This window comes from Lissotriton helveticus, chromosome 3_1 (genome assembly GCF_964261635.1).
Source record: "Lissotriton helveticus chromosome 3_1, aLisHel1.1, whole genome shotgun sequence".
Classification (NCBI taxonomy): Eukaryota; Metazoa; Chordata; class Amphibia; order Caudata; family Salamandridae; genus Lissotriton; species Lissotriton helveticus.
This window is the reverse complement of record NC_136061.1, coordinates 1,509,585,441-1,509,598,535: the sequence shown is the minus strand read 5'-3', so window position 1 is coordinate 1,509,598,535 and position 13,095 is coordinate 1,509,585,441. Positions and strand designations below refer to the sequence as shown.

Below are 13,095 nucleotides of genomic sequence, written 5' to 3'. Positions count from 1 at the left end.
ATTCTGCGATGCTGGGTACACCTGACTGGGCCTGTGTAAGCACACGGTCTGCGACTGCCCGGAGAGGGAGTTCGCCTGGGTTGGAGCCTGGAACAATGGCCCAACCCGCTGCCAAAAAGGGACAGAAACGGAGACAGGGACAGCCTGCTTCGGCTTCCACGCCCCATGGGACAGATCGGCCACCTGCGGTGGTAGGCCAGGAGTCCATGGAGGGGGGAGTAGACTCTCTGGAGGATTTATCCATCCCTGCTGAATGGCATGTGGAGGGAGGTCCTACCAGAGAGGAATTCTGTAAGGGGCAGAGGGAGTGCCCTACCCTTGAGGGACTGAGGCGTCAGGCTGAAGCCCAGGCAGCAGGTGATGCTACGGGACACCACCATATTTACTGGGAGGATGGCCTCCTCTACAGTGAACCTAAGGTACCTCTACCTGGCTCATCAAGGGCCTTGGTGGTCCCGCAGCAATACCGAGCCTTTCTGCTGGAATTGGCTCATGCGATACCACTGGCAGGACACTTAGGCCAGGACAAGACCTTTGCACGGCTTGTTCTCCACTTTTACTGGCCTCAGATGAAAGCGGCGTCCAACACATACTGTAGGACATGTGTATCCTGCCAGGCCAGTGGGAAGACAGGGGTGAAGCTAAAGGCTCCCCTGGAACCACTTCCTGTCGTTAGCACCCCCTTTGAAAGGGTGGGCATCGACATTGTAGGGCCATTGGATCCACCAACAACAGCTGGTCACAGGTTCATCCTGGTTCTGGTGGATCATGCCACACGGTACCCAGAGGCCATCCCTCTGAGAACTGTTACTGCACCTGTGGTAGCTAGGGCCCTGATGGGAATCTTTACTAGGGTAGGATTTCCGAAGGAGGTTGTGTCTGACAGGGGGACTAACTTCCTGTCCGCTTACATGCGGACCATGTGGAAGGAGTGTGGGGTGACCTACCGGTTCACCACTCCTTATCACCCCCAGTCCAATGGACTGGTTGAGAGGTTTAATAAGACCCTGAAGGGCATGATAAGAAGTCTGCCGGAGAGCTTACGGAGGAAGTGGGACGTCCTCCTACCTTGCTTGCTGTTCTCCTACAGAGAGGTGCCGCAGAAAGGAGTGGGCTTCAGCCCTTTTGAATTGTTGTATGGGCACCCTGTGCGTGGGCCTCTCAGCCTGGTGAAGGAAGGATGGGAGAAGTCTCCCAGAAAACCTCCCCAGGATGTGGTGAGCTACATGTTGGCCTTCAGAAGCCAGATGGCCAAGTTGTGGAAGCAGGCTGCTGACAACTTGGAGGCCAGTCAGGCAGTCATGAAGGAATGGTACGACCAAAATGCTCACCCGGTGGAGTTCGAGCCTGGCCAGAAAGTTTGGGTGATGGAACCTGGAGAGCTAAGTGCCCTTCAGGATCGTTGGACAGGCCCATTTGAGGTGTTGGAGAAGAAGGGTAAGGCCACTTACTTGGTGGATCTTAAGACCCCGCGGCAGCCCCTACGGGTGCTGCATGCCAATCGCCTTAAACCCCACCATGAGAGGCCAGAGGTCATCCTGAAGTTGGTGACTGATGGTGCTGAGGAAGCAGAAAGCGAGCCTCTCCCAGATCTCTTTTCATGTCAAGAGAAGGATGGGTCAGTGGAGGGAGTGATTCTCTCCCCGTCTCTCACTCCTGAGCAACGAGAGGATTGCCGTCAGATATTGGGGCAGTACTCTTCGCTGTTCTCCCTTGTCCCGGGAAGAACCCACCTGTGTACCCATGATGTGGACACAGGAGACAGCCCCCAAGTGAAATCCAAGACCTATAGGCTGTCGGACAAGGTGAAGGCTAGCATCCATGGCGAAGTTGCCAAGATGTTGGAGCTAGGAGTGATAGAACCGTCCAGCAGCCCTTGGTCCAGTCCGGTGGTGCTAGTCCCAAAAGCCGCCCCACCGGGCACCACACCAGAACTGAGGTTCTGTGTGGATTACCGAGGACTGAACTCAGTTACCAAGACTGATGCTCATCCAATCCCCAGGGCGGATGAGTTAATTGACCGGCTAGGAGCTGCCCAATACCTAAGTACCTTTGACCTCACTTCAGGGTACTGGCAGATCTCCTTGACAGATGGAGCAAAGGAAAGGTCAGCCTTCTCCACGCCTGAGGGACACTTCCAGTTCTGTGTGATGCCCTTTGGGCTCAAGAACGCCCCTGCCACATTTCAGCGACTGGTGAACCAGGTCCTCTCTGGAATGGAGGGTTTCTCGGCTGCTTACCTGGATGACATTGCTGTCTTCAGTAGCAGTTGGGAGGACCACTTGCAACATTTGCAAGCAGTTCTCCAGGCGCTGAAACAAGCTGGATTGACCATCAAAGCCAGCAAATGCCAGATTGGGCAGGGGTCGGTTGTGTACCTTGGACACTTGGTGGGTAGGGGGTCAGTGCAGCCCCTGCAGGCGAAGATTGAGGCAATCATGGCCTGGGAACCCCCCAAGACACAGACTGAGGTCCGAGCTTTCCTGGGCCTCACAGGTTACTACCGTCGCTTTGTGAAGGGGTATGGCACTATTGTAGCGCCCCTCACAGAGCTCACCTCTAGGAAACAACCTCGACGGGTAGTTTGGACAAAGGCTTGTCAGCAAGCCTTTGAAAAGTTGAAGCAGGCTATGTGTGAAGCACCGGTCCTGAAGGCTCCCGATTTCTCCAAGGAGTTCATTGTTCAAACAGATGCATCCGAACATGGCATTGGGGCAGTGTTATCGCAACTAAATGAAGAGGGCCTGGATCAGCCTGTAGTCTTCCTATCCAGGAGACTGCTTCCCCGGGAACAGAGGTGGAGTGCAATTGAGAGGGAAGCTTTTGCGGTGGTGTGGGCTCTGAAGAAGCTGCGGCCATACCTCTTTGGCTCGCACTTCCTGGTTCAGACTGACCACCGCCCCCTTCGTTGGCTGATGCAAATGAAGGGGGAAAATCCCAAGCTGTTGAGGTGGTCCATCTCCCTACAGGGAATGGACTTCCGGGTGGAACATCGGCCTGGAGTGGACCACGCCAATGCAGACGGTCTCTCCAGGTATTTCCGCCTTAGTGAAGAGGACTCCCAAGGGGTTGGGTAGTTCTCCCCACTTTCAGCTGGGGGGGACGCGTGTTAGACCTGTCTGGATTTTTTGGGGCAGTCCCTCCTCATTATTCTTTATTTTGTCCCCTTTTTGCCCCTCATACCCTTAATATTTTTTGTGTCTACTACTTTTTATAGGTGTTGGTCAAGGGGATAGGTGTTCTTTCTTCCCCCCATAGTCTTTTACCTCAGGCCCAGAGGCCTGTTCTGACAGGAAAGTTGGAACCACACAAAATGGTGGCTTCCAACTGCCCCAACTGTCGCACTCAGGACTTGGCCATAGCCTAACATAGGGCATTCCAGAACCTTCTGGTCCATGCTGGACCATTGAAGGGCAGCCTATAAAAGGCGGAATGCGGGGCAGCCATTTTGTCTACCTGTGGAAGTCAGCTGGAGGACAGGCTGTAGCTAAGGGTGGGAAGAGGTTAGACTTAGGGTTGACCTCCCGGACTGGGAAGCTGCCTTATTGTTCCATCCCACTACTCCCCTTTTAGTTACTTGTCTTGGCCCCGCTGTGGGAAGTTACTGGAGACCCTGGGCCCCTAGCTTGCCCCTTGTCTAAATTGTCCAGGGGAAGCCTTCAGGAGAAGGAGACTGCAGCGCTGCGGTGTGCAGTCCTCTGCCCAGCATAAAGAGTCCAGAGACTGGTAAATTGTTCTAGACTGTCCCCTAATTCGTAAACCCCTGGAGCGTTATCTCTCACCTGCTGTGGTGGAGCGCCACTGAGGAGAGTAGCAGAAGCCAGGAGAAAACGGGCTGTTCTGCCCTTCCAACCCCCCAATCCGGTGCAGGGCGAGCGGCGCCGTTTTGGAGCTGTAATCGAGTGCCCTGAGGTGAGGAGCGGAGCCGGGGAAGCCTTTGACAATTTCCAAGTGTGCTGGGAGGGGAGAGCAGCGTCGGAAGCACAGCGCGGTCTCAAGCGGTGAGACACTCATCACTCGCGCATGCTTAGTGGCGCCGCCGGGCTCCGTGAGGCGGAGCCAGATCAGTGAAGGCGGGAGCAGCCGCTGAGGAGCGTGGAGCGCTTCGCGCATGCCCCAGTGAGTAGCGCGTCCCCGGCCAGGGTGAGGTGTGTGGCTTCGGTTTCCCCCCCCCACTCGAGCGCCTCAGAAAGGAGCTGGCGCAAGCGAAAAGGGGGCATTGGAAGTGTGCTCGTTGTTGTTCCTCCGCCCCAGCATCAAGAAAGCAGCTGGAGCGGCGAGGAGGAAATTGACCGGAAAGGAGCTTTTGAAATGTGCGCTTCGCTATTCCCCCGCCCCAGCATCAAATAAGCAGCTGGCTCGGCAGGAGGGAGTAGAGTGAGGCCTGTGGGACCTCGAAGGAGCCTTAAGTCAGCAGCGACGCGTGGGGACTGGGACAACATCGTCCCCACGCTACAGTAAGGAGTGGGGCCCTCTGGGGAGTTCTGAGCACAGGGGTTAATCCTCACTTTTGACAGTGCATGACAGTTGCCCCCCAGGGTGGAATAGAAGCTCTGAGGAGCCAGAGCCAAGTACAAGGCATGCTTATCTGGCCTAAGAAGGCATAAAGGTTACCTGCCTGTTATGGTTATAGTGCCTGTTAAACGTAATGAACTACAGGAATTCATTGAACTTGCATAGCAGATAAGAAGTGTTATTGTAATTACTGAGACCAGTTGTAGAGTATAGAACCTGCTTAGAAACTATGCTTAATTAAATGCTAAGACCTCTAGTGATGTAAAGTTGATGACTAGTTAGCACCTTGGCAGAGACTATATTAAATTCCTGATTAATAGGTATTGTGCTTTCTCTCCAAAAGGGAATCTGCATAAGAGGTCAATTTAGTAATGGTGAAAGACTAAGCATATTTACAAGTTACATGTATTGAGTTGTAATTCTCTTTCTACAGACAAACAGTGATATAATTTCTCCTGAACTAAGTGTAAATTTTTCCTGTGTGAATATTGAGAGTTAAACCAAAGAGAATATTATTTTTATAAAGCAGTGCTTATTTTCCTATATTTTGGTGTAGTGTTGTTTTTGGTGTGCTATTGCGTGGATTTACTCTTGGGTGGTCTGCAACCTTAACACTGTGCCTCTGAAATGTATGTCTTGCCCTAGGCCAGGCTACCCCAGGTTCTAACACTTGGTAATATGCCTCTTTGTTTTTTTAACTATTAACCTCCCTTCTGTCATAAACCATTTTATGCAGCCAATGATTCTACTGCTGTAGAGCATATGTTCATCTGTCCGGAGACTAAACTGGATGTAATAAATATGTTAATTATTTCAATTTGAGTGTTTACCAATTGTAATCCAAAACACAGTCTAAACATAGAAGCCATTAAGGATGTGTCCCTAGACATCTATCTAGATATGCAACCAAGCAACGGAGAAGCCACATATCCTTTTCTAAGAGACATCTATGCACATCTTATTTCACAACCTGATTTTCATGATATATGGCGGTGGAAAGTAGCCTCTCAGAATACTCAAGAGGTCCTTAGGTAACATTTGCACATTAATACAGATATTTACAGGACATGTGAAGACGCAATCATTATCATTTTTAAACTGGTTTGCAATGTAAGAACTGTTTTAATTTCTTCCTGTGTGTCATATGTGCAGTAGCTATACAAGGTGTTTTTCTATATCCGAGATGCCATTAAGGGCTTGATAGAGGTTACAATAGCCAACCCAGGATTGGCACATCATTGGCAGTACTTTGATTTTAACACTACCAGCTATTGTTCAGGATTCTCAGGGGCTGCTTTGGGGAGAAAACGCCAAACAGGGACTTTCTACAAATGCCACAGCCTTGGTCCCTGGCACAAAGACGGAAGCTGCTGAGGTTCTAAGGTTGGGGCAGTGGGCAAGAATGACTACCTCTTGGCTATCTCCTAGGGTGTCCTCTCAGCTTCCACTTTTCTGCAATGTTGCTATCATAGTGACAAAGAGTGGACAACATTTCACAAGACAAGAAAAATATTCATTAAGTAATGCTTTCACTGTACATTTTTAGCAGCATCAGGATACCTTCGGCAACTAACAAAGCATAATACAGCACTACATATCTGCAATATAGCTGAGCTTGTGAGGTTTTAGTTAGGAATTTGCGAATTGTAGCTGAGCACATAAGTCTCTGCCTTGTGATATTAGACTGTTCTTACAATTGCGATGTATTGACCCTCATATTAAATGCTGTTTTTGGCATTTGAGATACACTGGGCATTTGATGGCAAGAAATCTGCATTTGTGAAGCATCTAGAAATATGAGGCTGTATCTTGAACTTCATGACTTTTCCAATAAACAGTACAACTCCACTTGCAAGGGCTATAGAAAAGTTAATTCTATTAGAAGTCTATGGGATAACAAACTAAGGGGCATATTATTAAGGAACGGCGTTAAAATGATAGCCGCTTTAGCGGCAGGAAACTGCCGCTAAAATGGTGATAATGGGCTTGATAATATGCCGTAGAGAATTAGAGAATTCCAATAGAAGCCCATGTTATGGTGTTAACATGGCCTTCTATTGGAATTCTCTACGGCATATTATCAAGCCCATTATCGCCGTTTTACCAGCAGTTTCCTGCTGCCAAAGTGGCAATACTTTTAACGCCGGTCCTTTATATTATGTCCCAGAGTTCGATTTAGAGTTTGGCAGACAAGGTACTCCATCACAAATGTGTCAGAGTACCCGTCGGCCAAATCATTAGTCCTCCCACCTCATATAGAGAAGGTTGGACCATCAATGGAGTCTCTGCTGGCTTCTTGTCTAAAAACGACCTACAACAGTTCAACGGAGAACGTGAAAGAATATCAAACCACCCACCCTATTTAAGGTGACTGGTGGAATGTCTTTTTTTGTTCCCTCACAACCAGGAAAAAAAAGGAGTGAGGAAAAGAAAAACAAATAATGACCTCTACACTCTGGCAGTAAACTCTCACAATGTGAGAGGTCATTCGTTTTTTTTATTTGTCTGAAATAAACTCCCATAGTTTGTTTCCGAAAAGCAAAATCTTTTAAAAAGTGTGGTGAACTGCCATACAAACTGACAACAGACATCCAGCAAACATTTGGTACTTTGAAAAGAAACTCTGGGACACATGTCCCTTTGAATTTACAGAGAGGAGGCTAGGCTCGTGGTCTTTTCTAAATTTAGACTGATGGTAGTTCATCAGGATGACAGAGGCAAGATCCAGTGCCACCTTGAGAAAGTACCATCCGTCAAACTATAAATCAGGCCAAAATAATTTATATGAGACAACAGAATACACAATTTAAGTAAAAGGTTTGAGACTCCATACATACATATCGCCTTCCAAGGTGCAAAGTTGTTTCATGTGTGGAGTCCAGTCAAATGCATCGGGCTCATTCCGCAGCCATTTCTGGTATTCTGCTACACAGGCCTCAAAGGAGGTTGCCATGTAGATCTCTTCGAAATGTTCGCAGGCTGGCAGGACTTGCAAGAACGTTGGACCAAACGCTAAGCTAAACAGGACTCTCCCTTTTATGCCACCTGTTATCAGACAAAACAACTTGTGAGTTCTGCATTTTTTGCACACTGATTTCAAAATTAAAAGAAGATATGTGAGTATATGAACAATCTGTTGCGTATTGTCTTCGGTGCATTTCATGTATCTACAGTTCTGCGTTTAGTCCTTTTTATGTAAGTAAAAAGGTATTTGATGTTACTTGTGGGTGACTGTCTGGTGAAAGGAGAATGGGGGTGAATGCACTGCTTAATACAGCAATATTTGATGTTCACCTCCTGAGCCCTGCCTGAAACCTGTATAGAATGAGCTTTCCACATCTGTCCTGCTCAACATCTTTTTCTCCTCTGGCTTAAATGTATATCACTAGTGACGTCGTTCTACCTAAGGACTGAGCAATAGATCTCAAGAAGGAACAGCAAGGAGATAAAGTTCAAAACAGCTCATAATTTTAGAACTCACTAAGGACAATGCAAGACAAATCAACAACATCTAATCAGGTTTGACTGATGTGTTTCTTCATTCGGCTGCATTGAACCCACCCCAAGTTACCAGTATGCTTGCCTGTTAGACTTGGGCGTGTTTCCCCTGAGTTTTTGCTTTCTGACCTCACGGTTTTGACTGCTGATCAGTGGTGCAAGTGCTCCTGTTGTAAAATGTGTTAAGAATTGGTATTTCCATGATTAGCTTATTTGATTTATGGGTCAGTCCCTAGTAAAGTGCACTGTGAGCGCCAGGGCCTATAAATCAAATGCTGTTGGTGGACTGCCGCACTGGATTGTGCCACCTATGCAAACAGCCCGTAAAGTGTAACTCTGGCCTGCCATTTCAGAGCCTGTGTGCAGCCTGGGACTGCCATGTCGACTTGGCAAGTGCATACACTTGCCAGTCCCTAAACCTTCTATTTTTCTAGATGTGACTCATCCCTAAGGTAGGCCCTAGGTACCCCCATTGGCAGGGTGCATTGTACGTGAAAGGTAGGACAAACCCTGGTGTGTGTGTGGCCTGTCCTGATAGTGAATTGCAGCCTACTTCGTTTTTCACTTTTGCAAGGCTACCTGTTCCCCATAGGCCAGAGTGGGCAGTTTGATTATAACATCCTATAATCGTAACTGACTCAGGGAACATGGTAGAAATTCGAGTTTAGTATGCCTGAACTCAGGATGATAAAATACATCTTTTAGTGAAGTTGTTTTTAACATTCTGTATTTGAAAATACCACTTTTAGAAAGTAGGTATTTTCTGACCTAACCATCCAGCCTGCTTCTGCTAGCTTGTGTATTGTCTGTCTAGTTTGTGAGTGACAAGGGCTGGGGAGACTCCAGGAGACAGGCTGAGTCAGCACAGGTCTAAATAGACTCATCCACACATGGAAGGGTGGGAGGAGTAGCACCTGGGTCTGAATAGGCCAGTTTGCCTTCCACAATGCTGCCTCCACCTCCTATGGTGCGTCTGTGGTCACACTGACAAAGGAAGAAGGTGCACCCTGGCAGAATGCACCCCAAGCTAGTTTGAACTAGTCCCAGGCCCCTCTGTCTTCGGAGGACAACGGAATTGCTGGTATAAATATTGGGGCCCAGACCCCAAGACTTTAGAACTCACTGGAATCAACAAACCTGCCAAGAAGAAGAGCCGGAAGAACTGCCAGGAGGAGTACTGCCCCTTTGCTGTGTTGTTGCTTTGTTGGGTTGGACTGAAGCTGCTGCTTCTGCCTTAGGCAGTGAAAGGACTGGACTGAACTTTCTCTACTTGTGCTGAGTATCTCCAAGAGCCTGAAACCAAGCTGGCCTCCTGTTAAGAAGTCTCAGGGACTCCAAAGACTTCACCAACCTCTGGGTACTGCTCCTGGAACCACTGTTCCAGTTGCCTTGCCACAGAGAAGAGGGAACCATGACCAACTCTGTCAACGACTCTGTCGCTGGCCTTGTGTCCTGAAGGCAAAACAGGCCACACCATCTCGCCCTGCACCATAGGCCTTGGTCTCACCGACCCCGTATGCACGATCGGCACCAAGCCGCTGCCTGCACAGCATCGAGTTGCACCGCAGCCCGTACTGCCTTGCTTCACTTTGCTGGCCTGGTCTCACCGACATGAGCACCGCTGGCTCAAAACCCGTGACCGCCTCATCACGCACAGCTGTCCGGCTCTGCCAGCGCCAATTCCTGCCAACCGGTTTTGTCGCTTGCATCGCAACCTGCCAGCACCACATCGAGCACCACCTCGCCCTGCACCACATGCCTTGGGCTCATCAACACCGTCTGCATGATCATCACGAGCAGCTGCCTGCATCGCATTGAGAGGATACCGCGCCCTTCACCGCTTCCACTTTGCACCATAACCGCGACAGACCCCACAACCAGCTCTGTCACCTGCACCGCAACCTGCCAGCACCGCATTGAGCACTGTCTCGCCCTGCACCGCAAGCCTTATTCTCACCGACACCATCTGGATGATCGTCACCGAGTTGCTGCTCGCGCCGCATCAAGAGTACACCGCACCGTGCGCCACTTTGAATCGCAACCGCGATGAGTGCCAAGACCAACTTACACCTCCGCGTGAGCCACACTAAGAAAGGTACTGTTAACAAGTCTGTTCACACTGTTGCTGGCCCATATCGACGTGGTCATCTGGAACTGCGAGACTCTGTTGTTTTCATCATTGCGGTAGGCTCGTACCGAGCTAACGACTCGTACAAACTGTGTTTTCAATGTATTTTTGCAATTTAAAGACATCTTGCGTATTAACTATTTTTATAGTACTGTATTCTGGATATTTATCAGATTTGGGCCCAGATGTAGGTAAATCTAATTTACCGACTCATAGATACCAAATTTTACCGATTCGGTATTTATGAATCGGTAAATTAGAAGGAGGCAGATGTAGGTAATTTTTAAATAACAATTACCGAATCTGTAACATTCGGTATTTACCGATTCGGTAAATACCGAATCAGTATTTCCCATTGATTCCTATGGGCTTTGAAGCCCATAGAAATCAATGGGAAATACCGATTCGGTATTTACCGAATCGGTAAATACCGAATCCTGGCAGGGGGAACGGGGTGTCACTTTGACACCCTGTAGCACCCCAATTGTAGGCTTGTGTGCCATGTGGCACACATATATGCCCTAAGGGCATGTCTGTGTGTCTGTATGTACAGATGTGCATGTACACTGGAGATCGGTATTTTACCACCCAATAGGATTGGGTGGTAAATACCGACTCTTTGAAGTACCACCTACATCTTGATTTACAGAATCGGTAAATTTACCGATTTGGTAATTTACCGATTCTGTATATTTACCGAATCAGTAAATATACCGATTCTGTAAACAAGATGCCCCTACATGCCAAATCCACAATACCGGTCGGTAACGGCCGAATTCGGCCGTTACCGACCGGTAAATGGCGACCTACATCTGGGCCTTGGTCTTGTTCTAAGTATATAAAAATATTGGATATTTTTCTAAGCTCGTGTGGTGTCTTTCTGTAGTGCTTACACTGTATTACTGTTTGGTTTGTGCAAATGCAGATAAACCTGACATCTCCTGCCAAGCTACCAAGGGGGTGAGCAGGGGTTATTTTAGGAGTGTAATTCCCTTATCCTGACTAGGAAGAAGGGTCCCTATTTGGACAAAGGTGCAAACCCTTGCAAACTAGAGAACCCCATTTCTAACATTGCTACAGTTTCAAGTTAGCTTCACCACCTTGCACCGCACCTGCCCTTCTGTCTGATGATGACAGCTGGTGGGTAATAGGTTGAGAATTACAATTGATAAGCTTTCTCAACTGTATCCCATATTGCATGCAACTAATACAAATTACAATCTCTCAACTTTTGAACTATATTCTGTAACTGCATTCAGTGTGACACCTTTCTTTCTGCTGCAAATCTGCTTAACACTTGAAAACACCTTGAGAAGGTAAAATAAATATACGTACTATATAATGTACATACGAGCCGTTATCTTTCCCTTTCCCCCGTTTTGCCACATTGATTAAATATTGATTGAAACATTCAGCTAACAAATCACTAAACTGTTGTGTGTTAAAGGATTTGGACCATTTTGAAAACGGATACAGTTTACTAAGAGTTAGAAGGCCGTGCTGTAGCAGAGGGGTAAACCATGCACACTGTGCAATGCTTAGCGAAACTGAACAGAAAACAACAGCCACATTTTGATTCTGTTTCCAAACATTTGAATATGTATGTAAACAGTTTGGAAAAAATTAAGGTAAGGGACTTTTTTACCTTCCTTTAGTTTAGGCAAGGGGAATAAACATATCTGACTCACCTGTCCCTCTACTAAACATCAAACCTAAAAATATTAATGAGGCAAAGCAGATGGTGCGGGTGACACTCGCGCACCAAATGTCAGGATGTGCTGTACCCACAACTTGTCTGTAGTCTCACTGCACCAGAAAGGCCTAACTGCTGCATTAGGTTGTGTGTTTCAGGGATTTTATATTTATCTATGAACTGAAAGCCCAATCACAAGAGAGAGAGAATTAAAGAGCCGGATGAAGTCAAGCTCAGATGGGAGATCCAGTCAACTGTTTCCCAGGGTAACTCCTAAGAACTGAATTAATAGGAAAGAGAAGAACAAAGCAGGACAATTCCTAAAATCAAATAGACCCTCTATGAGTACTGGAATGTATTGCGTAGCTAGAGATTAGTCTCAGCAGAGGGGCCAGAAACAGAAGAGGCACTGTCCAGTGGTTGAATAAGCAGGACCCTCCCACCCTGGCAAGCTCCGTTGATGTGATGGTCCATTGGTAGTGCTTAGGAAGGGAGGCTAGAGGACAGCTTCTTGAAATATTGGGCTCTGGGCAATTGGCCACTCTGTCCATGTCTTAAAATGGCTCTACAGTCAAACAAAGCCTGAACCAGTGGTCTGGCTCATCCCTTAGTGCCAAAGAGCATGCCAAACCTTCAAAATATTTGGAATACAAATTAAACAACAAAGAAATATAAGAACCTGATACAGACTTTAAAATATAGAAAGTGTTCCTTTAAACCATGGAAGTGTTTCAGTTTAGTATATCAATTTACAACATTGCATTAACATTTATTTGAATTGGAAGTTTCTAAGCATGAAACTTAAAACAGTTATTTACCATTCCCCTGACAAAGCCATGAGTGAACAAATCGTGCAAATTGTCAGGTATCCCTTCTGCAATGGGCAATTTTATTTTTATGGATGAAGGAACATTACAGGCTATTGAAGTATATACCAAATGAAAGTTTTAAACTGGATTGATCTTGAACTGAATTACTTGAATGTGTTTTCAAATGGCACTACTAAATAAACTAGACTCATGAAGTAAGTTGATTTCCCGTAAATCACACAATTAGTCATGCGGGTGAGCCGGGATTTTAAACCCGGAATCCTAATAAAGTGCAATTTAGCATTTGTATAGATCACTTTCTTTTTCGCAATCCCCTTTCAAACCAGAGGACAGTGTTTTTGTACAATTCTGTCAGATGAATAGTACACTGTGTTAAGTAAATACAGATCACATGTTAATTTGACAAAGTGACAAACAGAAGAAAGGTACAT

The 13,095-nt window shown here is 47.1% G+C and overlaps 1 protein-coding gene across 1 annotated transcript in view; it reads right to left on the bottom strand.

Annotated features, from left to right (window-relative positions):
* The window catches only part of LOC144823553 (indolethylamine N-methyltransferase-like), an 86,712-nt gene that overhangs the window by 53,415 nt on the left and 20,202 nt on the right, over positions 1-13,095 (bottom strand). The window contains exon 2 of the mRNA XM_078682167.1: positions 7,353-7,560. Within this exon, the coding sequence (XP_078538293.1) occupies positions 7,353-7,560 (208 nt within the window). The remainder of the gene's footprint in view (positions 1-7,352; positions 7,561-13,095) is intronic.